At 35.2% G+C, this 22,544-nt stretch overlaps 1 protein-coding gene and 1 pseudogene across 2 annotated transcripts in view; one reads left to right on the plus strand and one right to left on the minus strand.

Annotated features, from left to right (window-relative positions):
* The window catches only part of MKLN1 (muskelin 1), a 184,536-nt gene that overhangs the window by 57,514 nt on the left and 104,478 nt on the right, over nt 1–22,544 (minus strand). For both annotated transcript variants that reach the window (XR_016394281.1, XM_022580889.2), the window contains exons 9-11: nt 17,549–17,661; nt 8,266–8,478; nt 1,068–1,289 (exon numbers count right to left, since the gene is read on the minus strand). Coding sequence is in view for 1 of the 2 variants with exons in the window: in XM_022580889.2 (XP_022436597.1) it covers nt 1,068–1,289; nt 8,266–8,478; nt 17,549–17,661 (548 nt within the window). In the remaining variant the exon portion in view is untranslated. The remainder of the gene's footprint in view (nt 1–1,067; nt 1,290–8,265; nt 8,479–17,548; nt 17,662–22,544) is intronic.
* On the plus strand, nt 10,121–15,191 carry LOC115801690 (transcription factor BTF3 pseudogene; annotated as a pseudogene).

A 22,544-nucleotide genomic window follows, 5' to 3' on the forward strand; every position in this document is an offset into this window, starting at 1 on the left:
GAAATCGTTTTTGTCAATACTTTGGTTGGGTTTTATAATGATACTATAATTATGTTTTTAAAAAGTCCTTACCTGTTAGTGATACAATATGGTATTTATGGGTGTAATGATACAATGTCTGGAATTTGCTTCAAAATACCCCAACACAATAAAACTTAAGAATAAACTTAAAAATCAAAGAAACATTAAAAAAATAAGATATAAGTGGGTTAGATATATGAAAGATGAACAGTCGAATAATGCTAACTGTTGAAACTGATAAATAAGTTCATGGGAATTTATTATACTCTTCTCTCTACTTTGGTATATGTTAAAAATATTCCACAGTGTATTTTTAAAGTTATGTTCACAGCAAGAAGCCCAAGTTTTCACTATAGCACATAAAAAGGTTAAAGAGGGCTTCCCTGGTGGCGCAGTGGTTGACAGTCCGCCTGCTGATGCAGGGGACACGGGTTCGTGCCCCGGTCCAGGAGGATCCCACGTGCCGCGGAGTGGCTGGGCCCGTGAGCCATGGCCGCTGAGCCTGCATGTCCGGAGCCTGTGCTCCGCAATGGGAGAGGCCACAACGGTGAGAAGCCCGCGTACCACAAAAAAAAAAAAAAAAAAAAAAAGGTTAAAGAAATGTCTGTATGCTGGTTTTTGCTGATAAATTTTAATTCTAATTCCATTAAGTCAATTCTTAATCCTTTGCACTTAATGGAGAGTAGCAGAGGGGAAAATAAAAACAGATAAGAAAATTGATCTTCTAGACACTAAGAGAAAACAGTAAGTAGAAAGGTATATAAGAAAGAGAAATAGCTACTACATATAAGCAGTGAAGTTAGTCATTAAAGTGCCTAGATTAGTACTCAGCTGATAACTACTTAGGAATTATTAGGTTGACAGAAGAATCTTATAATTAGCAAACAGTTCCATGTTAAAGGTAGCTTTGTTTTTGTCTATCATTGCCAACACATTTATTTCTAATGAAAAATTTGCTCTTACTGAAGAATTAGATTTCACCACTTCTCTTCCTATTGAGAGATACATGACACAATAACATAAGACAATGTAGAGAATATTCTTACTGAGTGGAATAGCATGCAGTGTCCTATACGAGACTGGATGTCCTCAGGCCCAGCATTACAGGAGTCCTCTCGAAGAAGTTTCCAGGTTTGACACTGACAGTTGAAAGCAAACAATCCACTGAATTGTGGTTCACTGGCTCTGCTGTCGTCTACACTGCCATTACATGTCAAAATTCTACCACCAAAAGTGTAGATCATATGTTTTTCTGAGTCCATACACATCTATAGAACAAGGCAACAGATTGAATAGTTTTAGATTGTTCCTATCATATGTGCTAAAATGAAACCAATGTGTGCGGTTTTAGAATCTCAAAGAAAGTGAACATTGTCTTAATAACACCAAATACCATTCCTGATTATCATATGCACTTATTAAAATACTGCTCAACACCTGGCAGAGATTCAGGATGGATTTCTAAATACCTTTTCAGGTTTCCATTTTTTTTCCAGTGAGAATAAAATATGCTGGGTTAAGGAGCTTTATGCTTTCTTGAAGCTGCATAATTTTTACCAAATCAACCAATAATACATTAGGTACTGACTTATAACTAAGAGTAAACATTGACCATACTCTGTGGGCAAACAGTGATCACATCCTCCTTATAAAAACTCCCTTCTCTCCATTCTAGGCAAGCATTCTATTCCTCTTGCTACCATTTAATAAGAGAGAAGATATGTGAATAAGAGTGATGCAGCTTAATTCACCTCTCTGCATTTATTTTACAAAATTCTTCAAATTATGTTGTTACCAAATAGCAAAACAAACACAAGAAAAGACATTTGCAGCAATCAGTCTCCAGGTGAAACAAATTCTATTTCGAAGAATATGTAAGTTCAAGTTGGTAATTAGATGCTGAATACAAGTGGCATTTGTGTTTAAAGAATAAAGTGTATGTAAAACACCTATTTTTTTTATTGTTGTTGCTAAAGCACAAATACTAGCCATTATATGTTCAATTCTCTCCTCCCATCAATTTACTCCTGCTACTTATCTATTTTTTGTATTGTTTTAATAAGAAACTATTAAAATAATTGTAAAACTTATTTTAAAATTAATATTAAATATTAAAAAGAAAGGATTCTAGCGCCTCCTAATCTTTACCTACCACTAAAAAGATTCACTCACTTGCCATTTCCCAGGTTTCTGGCAGACTTCCATAAATTAAGATGAAAATCTACAATTCCTTAAGGGTGAAATCTTCAGGAACACGGTTGAAAAACTGAGATGTCAAAGCTTTTATGTCCCTGGCACTACAAAGAAAAGTGATCCTACCCTTTAATCTTAAATGATTATATCATGAAAAGCAATCCATACATTGTTGAGGGACACACATAATGTGAGTCTATTTACATTTTCGTAAGTTCACAGATTCATACTAATTTGGTTCAATCTCTGTTATCTAGCCCCTATGGTTCTACTTTATATGGCTACAAAGGGAGCTTCTCTTTCCTTTTGGGGATATTTAAATTTCATTTTGATATAGCTATTCTCATTTGTTATCAGGGGAGAGGCATAAACATCTTTATCTTAGTAGCTCTTTCTTGCATAGCGGACCAAACCAACCCAAAAAGGGACTAAGATACTGTTTAGCTTGATTCTTTCCCATATCTTAGAACAATGACACAAAACAGAAACAATTTTATTCCTTCAGCTTGGTTCTTCCCTGGATAAGATAGGTAGTTTCAATGAGGGTCAATTATCAAATAACAAGTTTTTTTTGTTTGTTTTTGGTTTTTTTTTGCGGGTACGCAGGCCTCTCACTGTTGTGGCCTTTCCCGTTGCAGAGCACAGGCTCCGGATGCAGGCCCAGCAGCCATGGCTCACGGGCCCAGCCACTCCGCTGCATGTGGGATCTTCCCGGACTGGGGCACGAACCCGTGTCCCCTGCATCGGCAGGCGGACTCTCAACCACTGCGCCACCAGGGAAGCCCCAAATAACAAGTTTTAATCACTCTAGGAAACTTTATGTTGTTCGTCAGTTTATGGTTTCCTTTTAATTTTTAATCTCTGAAAAATGTTTGAAAATCCAATGGCTTATTAAACTCTGTGAGATCATAGAATCTTTTCCCTCAAGACTTGAAGAAATCTTTTAAGCCTACTCTGTCAGGTTAGGTATATTTAATTTCTAAAAGCAAATAAACAGGACTTCCCTGGTGGCGCAGCAGTTAAGAATCCGCCTGCCAATGCAGGGGACACAGGTTCCAGCCCTGGTCCCAGAAGATCCCACATGCTGTGGAGCAACTAAGCCTGTGGGCCACAACTACAAAGCCTGCGCTCTAGAGCCCGCAAGCCACAACTACTGAAGCCTGCACGCCTAGAGCCCGTGCTCTGCAACAAGAGAAGCCACCACAATGAGACGCCCACGCACCGCAACAAAAGAGTAGCCCCGCTCACCGCAACTAGAAAAAGCCCGCGCAGCAACAAAGACGCAACACAGCCATAAATAAATAAGTAAATAATAAATAAAATAAAATAAAATAAAAGCAAATAAATAATGGATAGCCACTTATTCCCCACCCCATCCCCAACTGCTTTTTAATTTAAAACCGTCCATTTATTTTACTTTATCACATGAACACAAAATTGGCTAGGGTTAGGTTGGGTTCAAGATAATTTCCTCCTCACAAAATTTGAAGCTATTGCTATAAAGCCTTCTAAGTAGTATTGTCCAACCCACTACCCTACCTCCCGCCAACCTCCAAAAATGCCTCATGTTAATCTGATCCTTGCTTACCTACAAAGGTAACCAGCTTTCTCTGTAGCTTTTAGGATTTTCTCTTCTTCCTTGGTTCTGAAATTTCATTAAGGAAGTATCTAGGTAGGGATATTCTTTTTTCATTCATTCTGATCTGCACTTGGAATTTCTTTCATTCTGAAAATGATCTTTCTTCAGCTCTGAGAATTTTCTTCATTTTTACCTTGAGTGGTTTGTTCTTGTTGTTTTGGCCTCCATTCTCTTTCTAGAACTCCTATAAGGTGGATGTTGGAACTTCAGACCCTTTTCTCTGTTTAACTTTTCTCTCATAATCTTACCTCACTAATTTAGTAACCATTTAGAGGTATGTCCACACTGCTTTTTAATCTATTTACTGAGATTTTAATTTCACTATCAAATCTTTAATTTATAATTTTTCTATATATTTCCTTTTCATGAATGCAATAGCCTCCTGAATTGCTCTAAGAAATCACTTAAATTTACCTTAAAGACTTCTTCAATTTACACTACAAACTGTTCTTCTTTGTTGATTCTTAATCTGTTGAGTTCAGAACCTCATATCTCATAGTACTAATTATCTTCAAATATTTGGATTTGGGGGTTATTGTTTTAGTCTTCTTTGTATCTGAGAATCCCTATTCATCTGCCTGTTGCAATATACAGTAGTCTACCTCAAGGGACTGGGTAAGGCAAGATGAGACATGATGCTGTGAAAGGTTCTGCAGCAGCTCTCCAGTGCCTCTTAGGAGTATTGCTCTATCTGTCCAGCTCCAATGACCACACTGAACACTTGACCTATTAATAATTATCACAGTTCAATGCTACTCAGTCAACCTGGAAAATGTCCTGCTGTTTCATCTCCAACTGATCATCTACTGTTTGCCCCAACTACATGCTTTGAGACTCAAGTTGCTGCTATCTTAGGTTGTGGTTTCTTCTGGTTGGATCTGATCCTACCTGCTTTCTTTGAGAAATTCCCTCAAATATTTTAAATTCCCTAAGGGCATTCTTTCTTTTTCTGCACTATTACTAATATATTCTCTTGTCATTTCACAGGATGTTGGGCAGGAGGAGGGTAAAAATATATGTTCAGCCTGCCAATGATCCACAATGACCCAGGGAGAATGCCAACGAGCTGAGATCTCCAATACTGTGATTAAAGTTTCTCCTGTCATTTCTTGATTAGCTCACATTCCATTTTCTAGCAATTTCCTCAAAATGTGCTTATATTTGAAGGACAGTTTGGCTAGATATAAAACCCTTGGCTCACACTGTCTTTTCTTTGAATACCTTCTAGATATTGCTCTATTGTCTCTTGGCACTGAATACAGCTGTAGAGAAATCTGATATCAGTCTCATTTTACTTCTGGATCATTTCATCTAGTTGCCCACCAAATGGCCTCTTTATCTTTTAAATTCAGTGTTAGTAATATATATATCTTAGAGTTGAATGCCTAGGTCAATTTTCCCTGAATTTATCAATATCAGGTCCTCTTATACTATGTGGAATAGATTTCCTTCTTGAATTTTATGTATAAATATTTCTTCTGTTCCATTGTTTTGGTTTTCTTCTTTAATGTCTCCAATTATGTGTACGCTGGCTCTCTTTTGCCTGCCTTCTCTATCTGTAATTTTCTGGCTAGCCCTTATATCTATATTTGTTTTCTTTACCTGCCTTTCTTATTTCTTATGACCCTAACCTATTCTTCTTTATGCTCCTTGTAAACTAGTCTTCATTTTTTGAAGTGTTACTATATTTTTCTTCAATTTCTTTCTTGAGATTTACCAGGTCCAGCAGATTTACACCTGCTCCTATTATTTGGCCATCTCATCTGCATTCTTGAATGTATGCCTTGTAGTTTTCTTCAGAGTTTCAAGCTTCATTAAGTCAATTAATTCATGTTAGAATATTGGAATATAATTTTCATCTGCTGTTGCATGAAAGAAAGTTTTTGCTGTTCTTTTTCCTTTTATTGTTTTTCTTTAGAGTACTTCTCTAAAGATTTGGTGTTTACTGCTTTTTAGTTTTTCATATTTAAAATGAGCTGAATTCCCCTGGACCAGATAATACAAGGTCCCTATGGAAGTGTGACATTCTTGCTCAAGGACTTCCTCCTCTATTGCTACTGAACTGAATGGCTTCTTCAAAATATGGCGCTTCTGTGAAGCCATCTTCTCTAACTATGAACCTCATCTGGTTTAGGGGGCTTCTATCTCGAGCCTTGAGCTCCCCCAGTTCCTTCAACGGACATGCATAAAGAGCCACTGTCCCCACTTGTCATAGTGTTTCCTTTGCTTTTGGAAGATGGTGCTTTCTGATATCTACCACTTATGGGCCTTGCTAGGCACTTTCCACATGGTATTTAACTGACTCCCCCAGTGGCTGCACTGGGTTCAATTTCTGCTCTGCTCATGACACTTCCATTACGATGTACTTCTGCTAAGCTTCCTCTACATTCCCAGTTCTCCCCATTACATTGCTGTGAGTTTCAATACAGGTTCTGGGTATTCCAGTTGTTTTTGGCTAAACTTACAAGGAATTGGGAGCTGTGGGTTTTCTTTGGCTTCTGGTTTTGCTGAATATGTGACTTGTGTTTTTTTAAAATCTTTTTGTTTGGTTCTCATTGTTCCTGAAAGATCACACAAAGCAACAACATGGAAAGCTTCAGAACTAAGCTGCCACTGTGTCCTTAGGAAATACAAATGTCTTTGAATTTTAAGTTTTTTAATATGTTAAAATTCAAAATGGCAAAGTAACTTTTAACCATATCTTCAGGCCTCTAACTTTCTCACGTTCCTCTCAAATTTGAATGTTAAGTGTCAAATCTTAAAGTGTCACAAACAACTCCAAGTAATTTTTGGAGTAGGTTCCAACTTATAACTTTATTTTCATGAAACAGAACAGAAAATGGAGGCTTATACATTGTGTTAATTGTTCAAGGTCACAGAAGCAGGTGGTGGCTGAATTAGCACTGAAATCCTGGCTTCTTCACCCCTAGTGTTCTGTTAATAACAACTAATGAGTTGAAAACCAAGCATTATTGAACCTAGGCTTCAGGGAACATTCTGTTTTACCAAAGTCAAGAGAAACAAAGGCCCCCACACAAGGACAGCATATGTGCTATACTCAGACTACCCCTAAATTATTCTTTTTTTCAACCTGTAAAAACATAAGCCTCTTTTGGAAAAGAAATTTGTAACCAGTTGGAGGCAAGAAAATGAACTGTTTCCCTAACAACGTTATCTGCTGATGTTCTGTTTTTAAAAGATCAGAAGAAGTTTAACTTTTTTGGGAGTTCTTATTTTCCACATGAACAACACTGAGGATGTCAGCAGAGAAGTGCAAAGCTTTACAGAGCTCGGTTACGTGCAGCCAGCACAAGTTCCAAATTCAATCTAGGGAGTACTCTGAAGACTAATGTTTTTGATTTTCCACCCACCACGTACTCAATAGACATATAAGCCACTCCTCTTTTCCTTACCATTCTATTAAAACTACTTGTTAGTATAAATATGGCAGGAGGAAAGTTTTAAAGCAAAGAATTAACAAAAACTGGTAAAGAAACAATAAATAAAGACTTGGGTTTTAATGCCTAGATATTAAGCATAAGCTAGATTCTGTCATAAATTCTAGCACCACTCCCCATTTCTCAAGTAATACATAATGCTTTGTTCATCAATAGTGTTACAGATTTTTTAAAAGTCTTTTTCGTCCCCATACTCCAAAAACCTTTGGATATGGGTTAAGCCAAGCAAAACTGCCTACAGAATTCAAAGTGGCTACTCTTTTGTTTGAGGTAGTACTGACCTGTACTGAACTGATATAAAATAAGTTTTCAAAGACAGATAACAACGATAATGGGGATGATGATATGACAGCTACATACATATTCATATTTAAATGGTTTAAGAGATTGCTGTATAAAGTCTTCTTGTCTACAACATCATTCTATGACTTCTATTGGTGCTGAATTTAAACTTCATCTAGTACACGCCAAATTCTTATCTGTTTTATACTGAGTTTGTGATTATATACAAAAGTAAATATATTTCACTCGCATTGGAAGAAAAACTCTACATTTCCAATTCTTGAACTCATTATAAAATAATTTAAAATTTTCCAGGAATGTAGAATAAAAAGTTTTAAAAGGGCAAGTTGTTATTGGTATGATTTATGAATATCATAAAACTAAATCTGTTTTTCCTAATATGTATTGCTCCATCTACTCTCTATAAATTTTTTATAAATTAACAACTGTGTTTTGAGATCTTAGTATTTTATTCTGCACCAAACAAGAGAAAATAACTTTTAAAGAATAACTTTATATCTACTGAAACAGTAATTCTTTTTATTATCTGTCATAGGTATTTGTAGTAGAAACCACCAATAGAAAACTCAGCATAACATGTGAAATAAACTCTAAGAGCAACAGTCACTGAGCACTAATTAATTCCACCATACAGTTATCTGTGCACCAAACCTGATGATCAAACACCAGTTTCGGTCCTCCATCAGCAGCAGTATCCTCACTGAGTAACATCCATGTGTTTGTGTCAATGTCATAACGATAGAAATCACTTTTCAGAGATTTGCTGTTCCTCACAGAGGAATCCAAATAACGCCCCAGTGTGTAGATTTGCCTTCGTTGAATGTCAATGCACATTTTATGACATGATCTAGCACTAGGACCATTCTGTGGAGAGCAAAAAAAAGAATGAAAAGAAAAAAATTCAAAGAATAAATAACAGAAGACAAAATTAAATGCCCTATTTTGTTTACTTTCACGAAAAGGTTTGCTCAGAATCTTGTATCAAGTCCAACTAATATATATGTCCAATACTAGGCTTAAATCTCTAGGGGAAAATAAAAGAAGCAGTAGGAGACACAAATCTTACTTAGAAAAGCTTAAACTCTACCAGGAAAGATGAGATGAACTATTCTCTATTCTATGGCACTCTGTTTATAACACTTATATGGCTTTTACTATATACTCCATTACATTTTAGTCATTTGTGTATAGACCTTAATTCTTTTGTACATGTCAATCTACTTAAAGACACATTTGGTTTTTCAAAATATTTTTGTATGCTTCATCAGAATCTAGCATAAAACAGGCACTCCAAGAATATTTAGAATTTCATAATTGGTAGGAACCTTAATCAAAGTGTAGTTTAATGATCTCCTTTTAAAGATGAGGAGATATAAGCTCAAAGAGGAATGATATCATCCTGAAAGCTAGTAAACTAGTGACAGAAGCAGAATGAGAATCCAAGTCTTGACTTCTTCATCCAGCCTTTACATTATATAAAATTGACTCTCCTGACAATAAATGACTCAGCTGCATTAAACAACTAGGGAACAAAATGAAGAACAATATATTATCAATAAAAATTAATTAGTTGAGATCACTTGTATCACAGGACAGAATAAAAGGTAAAAAAAAGAAAACAAACAACAAAAAACTGTAGTATAAGGCCCAAAAAAGGAGTTCATGAAAAAATAAAAAAAAGGAACTTCAATTGGGTAGGACTGGATTATCTGAAAGAGGGAAAAGGAAAGTGAACTAATATTTGTTAAATATCTACTAAATTCTGTCTATATTATTACTATGTATGTGTGTATATATTTCATTTATCCTTGTAACAACTCCATAAAGAAATAATACCACCATTTCACAAAGTCTAAGTAATCTGTCTATAGTCACAAAACTAAGATAGAGAATCTAAGCCCCAGTGTAACCAAGCCAAACACTGTGTTCTTTCCACTCTTCCAGATTGTTTTCTCCCGAAGATAAGAGAAACAAAAGCAAAAATACACTAAATACAACATGTGGGGTTATGACTGAGATAAAGAATTCCTGCCACAGAAATAACAGAGTTGAAGTATAAGGTAGAAACAGAAAGCCTGTGAATGACTGACAGGAGAACTGAATGTAATCTTGCAAGCATTAAAAATTATTATAGGTTTCTAGAGAAGGATATAAAATAAAAAAGCAGTATTATAGGAAGAGTAATCCAGCATTATTTAGATTAAATGAAGGAATAAAAATATTAGACAGGAAGAACAGTTTGACATTAGTGTTATTAATCCAGATATTAAGTTGATTTAAATCTGCAATTTAGTGTTCACACTAATTACTATTTTAAAAATTATTTTTAGAGATTTTTGTGAAGGGAAATCTTCAGCAGATAAGGTAGAAATGTTACTTAAAGAATTTCCGCTCCAGCTGCCATCTTGCATCCCTGTGTGTGTGCTCCTAACCTCAGCTGGTCTGCCCGAGAACCCCTAAGTGCCAACCCTAGTCCCCTACAAGGCCACATTTCCACTGCAACAAGATGAAAGAAACTATCATGAACCAGGAGAAACCTCGCCAAACTGCAGGCACAAATGCACAGTGGTGGGAAAGGAACTGCTTGCAGAAAGAAGGTGGTTCATAGAACAGCCACAGCAGACGACAAAAAACTTCAGTTCTCCTTAAAGAAGTTACGGGTAAACAATATCTCTGGTATTGAAGAAGTGAATATGTTCACAAACGAAGAGACAGTCATCCACTTTAACAACCCTAAAGTTCAGGCATCTCTGGGAGCAAACATTTTCACCATTACAGGCCATGCTGAGACAAAGCAGCTGACAGAAATGCTACCCAGCACCTTAAACCACCTTGGTGCAGACAGTCCGACCAGTTTAAGGAGACTGGCTGAAGCTCTGCCCAAATAACCTGTGGATGGAAAAGCACCACTTGCCACTGGAGAGGATGACGATGATGAAGTTCCAGATCTTGTGGAGAATTTTGATGAGGCTTCCAAGAATGAAGCAAACTGAACTGAGTTAACTTCTGAAGAAGATAAATCTTGAAGAAGTTACTGGGAGCTGCTATTTTATATGACTGCTTTTTAAAATTTTGTTTATGGATCTGATAAAATCTAGATCTCTAATATTTTTAAGCCCAAGCCCCCGGACACTGTGGCTCTTTTCGGTTTTTGCTTATATACAATTCATTCTTTGCAGCTAATTAAGCTGAAGAAGCCTGGGAATAAAGCTTAAAAAAGGTTAATAAAGTTCTTTGCTTAGTAAAAGAAAGAAAGAAAGAAAGAATTTCCTCTGTAATTAAATAATCTGAAAAACAAGTATCAGGTAAGATATAATGTATCGATGCCATATTTCCTAGAGTGTAAAATCTGAAGTTTTAATAGGAGAATAACAGAATTTCTTGCTTTGGCTTAATTAGCACAAGTGCTATTAAAATGATGAGCAAATTACTTCCTAACTAAGGAGAAAAAAGGGAATAAAGATAAGGCTAGAAACCAAGAGACTACAGAACAGACAAAAAAATAGAGAAAATTAATAAAGTTTTTTTTTGAAACATTCATAGAATTATAAACCACTAGCAAGACTAATTTTTTTTTAAAGGGAGAAAATACAAATTGCCAGTATCAGAAATGAAAGCAATACTATCAATAGAAATTAAAAACAAAATAAGGAACTATCATCGAAAAACATAGTAAAATTTGACCATGTAGATAAAATGGACATATTCCTTGGAAAAAATATAACTTATTAAAATTGACACAAGATGAAAGAGAAAATCTGAAAACTTGGATTCATAATTTTAAATCTTTCCACAAAGAGAAGGCCAGCCACAGATGCCTACACTCGTAAAATTTATCAAATACTTAAGGAAAAAATAGTATCAATTTTACACAAAATTTTTCAGAAAACAGAGGAAGAAAAAGACCTCCTTTTTTAAAACTTGTATTCTATTCATTCCTAACTTACATATTTTATGAGGACAACATAACACTGAAACCAAATAACAATATTACAAAGGAGGAAGAGCAGAAGTAACATACAGGTAGCTAGTATATCTCATGAATACAGAAATAAAACTAATCTTTAACAAGACATCAAATAGAATACAGCAATATATAAGAATAATATTTCATAACTACAAGGGTTTTATTTCACAAATGCAAAGTCAATTTTACATTTGAAAATCAATCAAGGTAATTTTCCACATTGAAAGTGTAAAGGGGGAATTCCCTGGTGGTCCAGTAGTTAGGACTCTGTGCTTTCACTGCTGGGGCCTGGGTTCAATCCCTGGTCAGGGAACTAAGATCCTGCAAGCCGTGTGGCGTGGCCAAAAAAAAAAAAGTAAAAGAATAAAGGGGAAAAATACACAATCTTATCAATAAATATATTGTAGAACAAGCACTTGATAAACCCAACAAATATGCATCAGGAAGAACTCACAGCAAACTAGGAATAGAAATGAACTTCCTCAATCTGATAAAGAATGTATGAAAATCCTAAGTCTAATTTTCCCTTTAATGGTGAAATACAGAATGCTTTCCTGCTAAGACGTGAAACAAAATAAGGATGTCTATTCTCATCTCTTCTATTTAATACTGTACTGGAAGTCCAAATCAGTGCAATAAGGCATTAAAAAATAAAATTAAAAGTTATGACAGAAAAAGAGAGTGGAAAGAAGTTAAAATTGTCTCTATTCAGAGATGACAGGACTATTTGTTTAAAACATCCTAAGAAATCAACATATAACAGAAGAGAAACCGTTAGAAATAATAAATGGACTTAGAAAAGTGACATGATACAAACAAGTTGAAAATTAAAAATGTTTAAGTTTCATTTACAGTAGCATGGAAAAACAAAATACACTGGGATCCATTTAATAAAAATAAAAAGGACCTCTAATCTGCAAACTCCGAGTGCTGGGAGGTAATGAATAAGACTGAAATAAATGGAAATTTAACCCTGTTCATGGATTAGAAGGCTCAGTATCATTAAGACATCAATTATCTCCAAATTGATTTATAGACTGAATACATTTCCAATCATAAGTCCAACAGTTTTAGAAACTGACAATATGATTCTAAAATTTATATGAAGATGTAAAGGACCTAGAAGAGTCAAAATAATTTTTAAAAAGAAGAACGAAAGTGTCTTACATTACTTGACCTGAAGGAGTGTCATACTGGAATATGAATAGACCAAAAGATCATGGAGCAGATTAGAGTGTCCAAAGAGAGACATATACTTATATGCTCAATTGATTTTTGAGAAAGGTGCCAAAGCAGTTCAACAGGGAAAGAAGACAGGGAGCGACCAGAACTCTCATAAATTTCTGGAAGGAATATAAAATAGTTCAACCACTTTGGGAAAAGCTTTAACAGTTTCATCAATGGATGCTAGAAGGGCAAAAGTTTGATGAGTAACAGAATATTTTCATAGTCTCAAAATGTCTCCTCACAAATTACTTATTAATATGGAGTGGGAAATCTGGTGAGCACCCTTCTTAACCAAGTGATCAAAGCTAACATCAGACAAACTGACATGATGTGCCTGTCTCCTGACAGGACATAACTTAGGAGGACCCGGTGTCCTCCACATGGCATTCCTGCTAAAAATGCTTAACCTATATCCTATCCTGGGGAAACATCAGACAGATCAAATTGAAGGATAGTCTACAAAACAATTGCCCTGTATTCTTCAAAAATGCCAAGGTCAAGAAAGACAAAGAGAAGTCAAGGAACTGTTCCAGACTAAAGGACACTAAAGAAACATGACACTGAAATGTACTGCATGATCATGAATTGAGTCCTGGGTCAGGGATAGAGGTTGGGGGTAACAGTAAGATACCTATAAAGGACATTACTAAGGCATTATTTGGGTAACTGTTTATATGTGAAAAGGGAATGTGGATTAAAGCAGCAGTTCTCAGTGCAGTCTGGGGTCTTTAGGGAATCTACAAAGTTATTTTCATAACAATACTAAGATAAAAAAATGTGTCTTTTCACTCTTACTCTCTTATAAGTGTATGTGATATTTTCCAGAGGCTACATGACTTTTGATATAACAACAGACTGAATGCAGAAGCAGATATGAATCTTGCTGCCTTCTATTAGGTCACAATTAAAGAAATTTAGAAAACTATAAAACAGTGCTACTTGATATATGATGGTTGTCTCAAGGAAAAGCATTTTATGCAATTGTTTGAGCTGCAAGCTGACGTAGCTGCTTTTTCCAGGAAACATGATATTTACTCAAAAGAAAACTAACAATCCAAGTATGGTTATTCAGACATTTTCTGAAAAATAAATGAAGTAAGTATGTTATCCTTGAAGAAAAACAACTGATAAAATTTGTTGCCAATAATAAAATGCACATTTTTAAGCAAATTTAGAATTTTAGAAAACTTCTACCTGACACTGCGATCTTGACACCTTCCCAACACTTAAAAGATGTTTCTAATGAGAGTGATCATATGTGGTTTGGGGGATATTGTATAATAATATGTCAACATTTGAAGACCTGCATAACTCAGGGAACCAATATTTTTCAGGTGACCAACACACTGAGCAAAAAAAACAAGCATGGGTAAAAGATCCATTCAAAGAGCAACACAGATCAGTGGATTTTAATGTAACAGAATTACAAAACATTAGCTGATATGGTTTCAGAGACTACAGTGCAATTATTTTTAAGAAGCAAACAACAACTTGTCAATTTGGGGTATAAGATCAAAAAAGTACATGTGCTATTATATAAAAAGGCTACTATTAAAATAATAGTTTCCTTTCCAAGGATGTATCAATGTGAGGTCCAATCTTCTTCATATATCTCACATAAAACAACATGTTGCAAAAGATTAAATGCAAAAGCACATATGAGAATCTAGCTGTCTTCCACTAAGCTAGATATTAAAGAGATTTATAAAAATGCAAAATTAAAAATACAATTTGTCTTGAACTGATAAAAACTTACATGCATATCTACATGAACATTTAAAATAATTATTCTAAAAACTGAGCCATTCTATTATCTTTCAATCTACTACATGAGCTATTAGATACATTATTTAGTCTAAGTAAATTAAAGTGAATTAAATTAATTTTGGTTTTTCTGTGTGATTCAATATTTTTATAGATTATACTCCATTTAAAGTGAGTATCAAATAACGGTTGTATTTCCCTGTGCTGTACAATATATCCTTGTTGCTTAATTATTTTATACATAGTAATTTTGCTTTTTAATTGCATATCATACTTTTAAAACATATGCACTGGGGTATCATCAAACAATAAAACTTGTACTTACTGGTGTAAAAAACAAAATGAAACTCTGTTCAATTTTGGAAGGAATGAGCATTTTGCTGGAGCCATATATCCTCATTCACTTCACTGCTGGATCAACAAAAGATTTTTAGGTGTTTAAATGAAGAAAGTAGTAATAAATTATAATAAATCTGAATTCCAGTACTGGATCACCACTTTACTTATCTCTATGGACTTCAAAATAACAGAAAAAAAGTATTCTCATCAAAATAATTTCTGTATGTTCCCAGTACTAGTTTTAAATAATTATTAATTGCATTCTAAATATAACTTAGAATATTACATTAACATTACTTTTGAGGACCCCTGTAATCCATCGCCCCTTCCTGCCAAAACAGCCACTCTCCTGAATTTTGTATTTGTCATTCCTTTGCTTTTCTCCAGCATTAATTTTTTATTTAACTTATCTGAACTATTTACTCACTAAGGAGTAAGCATATGATCCACGCCTTAAGGAATTCAGAGTCTCCATAGGGAAACAGAAATGTAAACCAATCATTATAGTAACCCATTCAAGGAATGTAAGGGGTTAAGTGTTCACACCTAAGAAAGCTTCTAATTCTGGTTAGGGAAGTCAAGAAAGGCTTCAGAGGAACTGAAGTCTGAACTGTGTTTTAAAGAGTAAGTAGGCATACACTACATAAAAGCTGGGTGCACGGGAGGAGCAGCCTCTGTTAATTCCAAACTGGGAAAACACTATTACAAAGAACACAGGTGAGAACGTTGAATAATTCTAGCAACTATAAGTATAGCTAGCACATAAAGTCAAAAAATGAGGCTAGAAAAGTAGATGGGGACCAAATTATGATGAGAAATTTGAAGTTTTTACTCTAATCAAAAGGAACTAAGGTAGATAAACTTCATTATTGTTGTTGCTGTTATTACTCACACTTCCCTGTATCTATGCCCTTGGATAGTGCTGCCCATCACCCAATAACTGTGGATTTGGTCACATGACTTCTTTTGGGAAAATGGGACAATAATATATCTAATTGAGCGCTCATGTCTACTTCATCCTCCTTGCAGCCCTGCCCCTACACGAGAACAAGACTCATGCTAGCCAACAGGAAGGTGAGTGGCTATGTAGAACAGAGCCAAGTAGTCTCGGAAGCTAATCTAGACTAGCTGACAGTCAGCTGACTCCCAGCACATGAGTGAGCCCAACCAATCTACAGACTTGTGAACAAAATAACTGCTTATTACTATATGCCACTAAAGTTTTGTGGGTGCTTGTAATGTAATATATGGAATGCAGTAGATAACAGAAACAGGGACTGAAGCTAACCATAGGGTTTAAGCAGAGGTGTCACATGGCCAAATGTTTTTTTTTTTTTAAAGACTGTGCTAATGAATGGACAATAGACCTGGAGATCAACAATGGAAGCAAAAACGTTTAAGAAAGAAACCACAAAGTTGGAATTAGTGCCAAAAGGAATAGAGAGGAAGAAACATCTGTAACGCAATACTGAGTGCTAGAACCGGTGGAACTTTAGGCCCTAATTAGATACCCTCAATGAAGAAGGGGGAGGATTTCAGGATGAACTGTAGGCTTCTTGCAAGAATAATTACAAATACAACTAACTAAGATTTAAAATAGTTTAAGAGAAATCAGATATGTATTCTTTTAAGATCTGTCTTTATTTTTGTTGAGGATAAAAATAATCATTTCAGAAAATGGTACTTTAATATTGAAAAGGCAAAGTCCATTTTCACAGGGATAATAAATAGAAATCAGAATTTTAAGGTCTCTTTAAAAAGATAAAAACTACCCAAATGATTAACAAAGGAACACACCAAGTAAACAAGAATCTAATTTCCTAAGATTAAAGACATAGCACCAGATTTTAAAAAAATGGTCTTCCTACATTAAAATCAGTGGTTTTGAATTAGGTCTTTTCCTCCCCTTTTCATTTGCTGCTACTACTGTTTTGTTTTAGTTTATTTTTCACCTTGTAATCTGAAATTGCTTAGAGGGAAAAGTACAATAAAAAATTCTATAATGATTAAAAAAATAATATATGAATATGTGCTTTATATCAGGGTATAATTAATTATGCACTTATATAATTCAAAAAATTAAATAAAAGAATGCCGTAAATCCAAGACATCCTATTCACTATGGAAAAGCTTTATGTATATATGTATCAATAGACAGACTCACACATGAATACATACATACAAGTTTAGTTAAAAATAAAATATACATCATTTGTGAAAACTGATAAGATAGTCAAATAGTGAGGGGCCAAAATAGTAAGATAGTGAGGAACCAAAAGCACATTTTTCCAGAGGAAATAAAAATAAGATAAATGTTCAAAATAAGAGTAGAGGTGACAAGAACATAAGAAAAATAATAGTTACACAGTTACATTTTAACTAAAGTGGTTAAAAACTAAATTACATTAGATACCCATTTCTATTTATCTCTATAAAATAGATTTGTTCATGTACCAATAGTTGAAGAACCAGGTATAGAAGCTGGAATGCAAGAATACTTAAACCAAACTTGTCACCACAAATTCTTCTGCTATCACTGCTGATAGACATTTACAAAGAATACAAATCATTCAGAAAAAGAAGTGTACGACCACACCCCTATCGTAATACAGATGGATGAAAAGTCTGAGAACTTGCCTCTTTCTCAGTGTCTCTAGAGATACATGTCCATTGGTTCTCTTTCACACTGTACGCCCAGAAGTCAGCAAGATCTTGTGTTCCATCCCAGCCACCAAACAAATAAACAGTCTCTGTGAAAATTAGAAAAATATGTGCAAAAAAAATAAACTTAAGAACAAAATTTAAGTATAGGCACCCAGATCAAGCCATTGCTTCTAAGATCATTTAAGAAGGTACATCTAAGTAAACTTAAAAATGAGATTTTTAAACTGGTTAACATTCCAAAATAAATACTAGTATTTCCTAAATATAGGCATACGGAAGGGCTGCTGCAGAACCACTATCTTGAGAGATTTATAAATACAAAGGTAACTAGGAGGCATCCCCTAAGATTCAGATTCCATAGGTCCTCAGTGGGTAAAAAGAGTCAGTACTTTTTAAAGTGTCCAGGGGGAATCCTGATGTGCAGCCAGTTTAGGAGTTTCTGTGTCAGGCCACAAAAAATTTACATTTACCAGCTTCTTAACAAAGCAGCTTCAGATAGTTAAAAAAAAAAAGGGGGGGGGCTTCCCTGGTGGCAAGTGGTTGAGAGACCGCCTGCCAGTGCAGGGGACACGGGTTCGTGCCCCGGTCTGGGAAGATCCCACATGCTGCGGAGCGGCTAGGCCCATGAGCCTGCGTGTCCGGAGCCTGTGCTCCGCAGCGGGAGAGGCCACAACAATGAGAGGCCCGCGTACCGCAAAAAAAAAAAAAAAAAAAAAAAAGGGAAAAGAAAAAAAAGAAATCCCAAAGAAATATACAGTGCAAAATATAATATAAAGCTATCTAGCTACTTCTGAAAAAACTTCACATTAAAACTGTTTTCTATTACAATACAAAAAACAATGGTTAAAACTAGCTGTGAGTTAAAGTTAGGTATCTTCAGAATAAAGTGATGCATAGCCTTGATATTCCCATGGAAACTGGGGGAAATTTTTCTAAATATATTATGGTAGATTTAACTCCTCAGAAATCAACTTTTAAGTCATTCCAGGTATCTTGAGAATTTGGTTTCTTCTAATTCTGAAATGTCTATTATACCTATGGACTTTATCATGTGATAAAACATTTGCTCCGTGACCAGTGAAAATTTTTACCTTTCTTTATAAAATAATAGTGCCTTTCCTTTCTTCAAATATTTCTTCACTTTGTAAATATCTTATGTCTACTTGTTATAATGCCTACCATTTTTTAAGTTACATATAATACATTACAGGAAAACTATAAAGCCATCTACTCTCTGACATGCCCTAGGCCAATATATGCGGAGACTGTCATCTAAATTACGTCCCATCATGAAGGGTTGAAATGCACCTGGAAATATTGTAACACTACTTAAGAAAATTCTTGCCATTCATAGAGATGTCTTATAAGAGATTTTTGTCATATTTTCATATAATTTCAAACTCTAAGTGAATTTTCTAAGTGAAAGAACCTAGGGGAAATTAAAACAATGCTTCTGGATAAGAACAGACCACTGGAACAGTTCTAGTGCTAACTGGGTAAACAGGTATAGGTCACTTAACTTGCCTGGGTCCTGATTTTTTCATTTACAAACTCTCAGTGTGGTGGTAAAGTTCTTCATATATAAGTTACATGAAAACATTCTGAAGGGTGTCAAGCATGAACAGCATTTCTACCTTTAAAACATGCACATATACACAAAATACTTTGTAGATACTAAATACCACTGATGCAATAAAAACAGTATTATTGTATGTTTCCATGTCTAACCCAGTACCTAGAACACTTCTGGCTCTATATAAATGTGAAATAATGGAAACTATTAGAAAACTGCCATCTCTCAGAAGTATAAAACAATCCATTATCATTAGTTAAGTAACATTCTGTTTCCCAAATGGCACACAGTAATGCCCAGATACTGAGAATTCTACAGGAAAAAAATTAAAGAATTTTCATCTGACTTAAAAATTATTTGCCAAGGCCTCACTATAAATGCAATTAACCCCATTAAATTCTGAAGCCTGGAGAGGGAGGGAGTATATAACTAAAATAGCAATAGCAATTGACCTTTTGTTTTACAGTGTTTCTGGGCACCCTTTGGATGAGGTTACCCTGGTTCACTAACTTTAATAACCCTTCCTCTTGGGATCTGGGTTCTCAATGTTCTTTCTGAAAAGCAGGTCTCTTTGTACGCATAAATTCTCACAGCAAAGAAAACCCACATTTCCACAACAGCCTCATTGATAGCTGAGCAAAATAAAATCTGGCACAGAGCAAGCATCCCAATGGAATTAATCCAAGATGTCATTCTTGTTCGTGAATGCTCTGTGGTCCCAGTTAAAGTTTAATAGTAAAACTGAATGAATCAGATGGTAACAGGACCTTTTGACATACCTGAATGAAATGTATAACAAAATTTTAATTAAATCATTTAAGTTAAATCATTCAGGAATGAAATATTATCCAAACACCAGCAAAAATATTACTTAATGCATAAAGGAGATCAAAAACTTTTAAAGATTATAGAAATAATCAGACAAAACTGTAGTGAGAAGAAAGTAGAAAAAAGAAAATGCTATTATTTGCAACATGGCAGTAGCTTGGTTTACGATGTCCACTCTCATGCTTATAGGTTATATAACAATTCAGGCACATCCCTAGGGCAGTATAATCCTCCTCATGCAGCAGCCCTTTCTCTGTATTTTTTCTTAAAGGAGCACAGGCTACAGAGGCTATTTCTCTCAGACTCACTGAAATGTTCACTCAACATTTTTTGAGTACTAATCTGAATTGGCAAGGCACTTTAGAGAATAAAAATAAAGAAGACATCATCCCTACCCTCAACGAGCTTACAATTTAGTGAAGAATATAAAACAAGTACATTAATCACCACAATGCAATGTAGACTAAGTGCCGTAAGAAAGGTAAAAAAGCACCACGGGAGTTCAAAAAAGGGAAGAGAATATACCAGATTGAGGAGACTCAGGAAGATTTCATGGTGACAGTGGTATCTGACCTATGCATCAGAAAGTGGCTTTGCTGGTAGAATGAAGGAAAGAGAAGAGGACTTTTCAAGCAGGGTGAAAAGTAAAACAAGGGTACAGAGACAGAAAAACACACAAAAAGTGTTTTAAAAGACACAGAATCTAAAGTCAGGCAGATCTTGGATGGAACTGCAGCTCTATCACCACAGCTGTGTGACCAACACCTAATTCCCTAACCACTGGTTTCCTCAGCTCTAAAATGGCACAGAGTACCTATCTCCTAAAGCCACCATGAGAATTAAATAATGCATGCACAGTGGTGCAAACTGTGTGGTGAATAAACGCACTGTTCATTTTAAAAGAACAAAAAAAAGTAGTGGAGTGGAGGTAAGTTAAAAAGACAGGTAGTGGCCACATCATGAAATGGGTTAAATGACAATATAAAGGTTTTGAACTCGACTCCACAGACAGTACAGTATTAAATAGCAACAGAAGATTTTAAGCAGAGATGTGACATGGTCAGATCTGAACTTGCAGCATATAGGACTTACTGAAAAGGAGGAGCCAGGGAAACAGAAGGATCAGAAATAAAGTGACCAATAATAGCCTGTGTTCAAGATATCAAACCAATTTCATTTTCAGAGACTAAATGAATCAATCACCAATCAATCAATCAGTTATTACTCAGGCCACAAAAGCTAAAATGCAACCAGTCTTTTTTACAGGTCTTTTTTCGTATCAGTACTAAATAACCCCTACAACTACTTACTACCAATAGTACTAATCTATAAATCTTATATACACTAAGAAAAAGGTAGAAATGTTAACACATCAGTATCTTCACACCATTTTGCACAAAGAAGCAGGCTTTTTATTTTATGAGCCCAACTGCAATATCTGTCCTCCTCTGATTCTTAGGGGTAAATCAGACTATGCTGATTGCATAATCCTCCACAAGATGGCACACTATTTTCGTAATTAAATCCATCTTTCCACTTTGAAATAGTATAGAATGCATATACTATGCACTGACATAACATGGGCCCAACCTTAGATAAAATTCAAGTGTCAAAAAGAAGAGGTAGGTGGAGGGTTACTAGGCTTGTAAAAGGGGTTAGCTTAATTCCTAGTTTAATGTAGACACTAAGAGAAAAACAAATGAAATTTTAAAAAAAACTTTTAAGAAACACAAATTTATATTCAAAATAAAAATGAACCCTGTCAGGACATTTAGTTTAAGAGTTTAATCCTTCTGAAAGTGTAGTTAATAGGACATTAGATTGACATTAGAATTTTTGAAGGGAAGAATAAGTTAGAAGGGGAAAGATATTTTATATACTCTTTAACCTTACCTTCTTTAGCCATTCCCCTGAACTCTCAAAACCCAGGAGATTATCAACTGGATTCATCTGTCTCTCTTTATAAAAAGAGCTATATTTCTTTCTTTTTTTTTTTAATTGGTGAATTTTTGTGTAGCCTTTTTTTTTTTTTTTTAGTTAATTTATTTATTTTTGGCTGCGTTGGGTCTTTGTTGCTGCGCGCGGGCTTTCTCTAGTTGCCCTGAGCGGGGACTACTCTTCCTTGCAGCGCACGTGCTTCTCATCGCCGTGGCTTCTCTTGTTGCGGAGCACGGGCTCTAGGCGTGAGGCACGCAGGCTCAGTAGTTGTGGCTCATGGGCTCTAGAGCGCAGGCTCAGTAGTTGTAGCACACGGGCTTAGTTGCTCCGTGGCATGTGCGATCTTCCTGGACCAGGGCTCGAACCTGTGTCCCCTGTATTGGCAGGCGTATTCTTAACTACTGTGCCACCAGGGAAGTCCCGAGAGCTATATTTCTTACATAAGGCTATGATTACAAAACTAGAGACTGATCTTTTGGGTGAATTCAACATATGGTTGTAATTTCCCTGCTAAAAGGTTATATTTTCTGCCTATGACAATATACTTTGTATTAGGGCTATATTTGAGAATTCCTTTCTGATAACTGTGTGAAAGAAAAAAATTCGTGTCATACGTAGCTACAGAAATAC

Source organism: Delphinapterus leucas, chromosome 9 (genome assembly GCF_059928025.1).
Source record: "Delphinapterus leucas isolate spDelLeu-1000000601 "Yukka" chromosome 9, BTC_Dleu_Yukka2, whole genome shotgun sequence".
In the NCBI taxonomy this organism is placed as follows: Eukaryota; Metazoa; Chordata; class Mammalia; order Artiodactyla; family Monodontidae; genus Delphinapterus; species Delphinapterus leucas.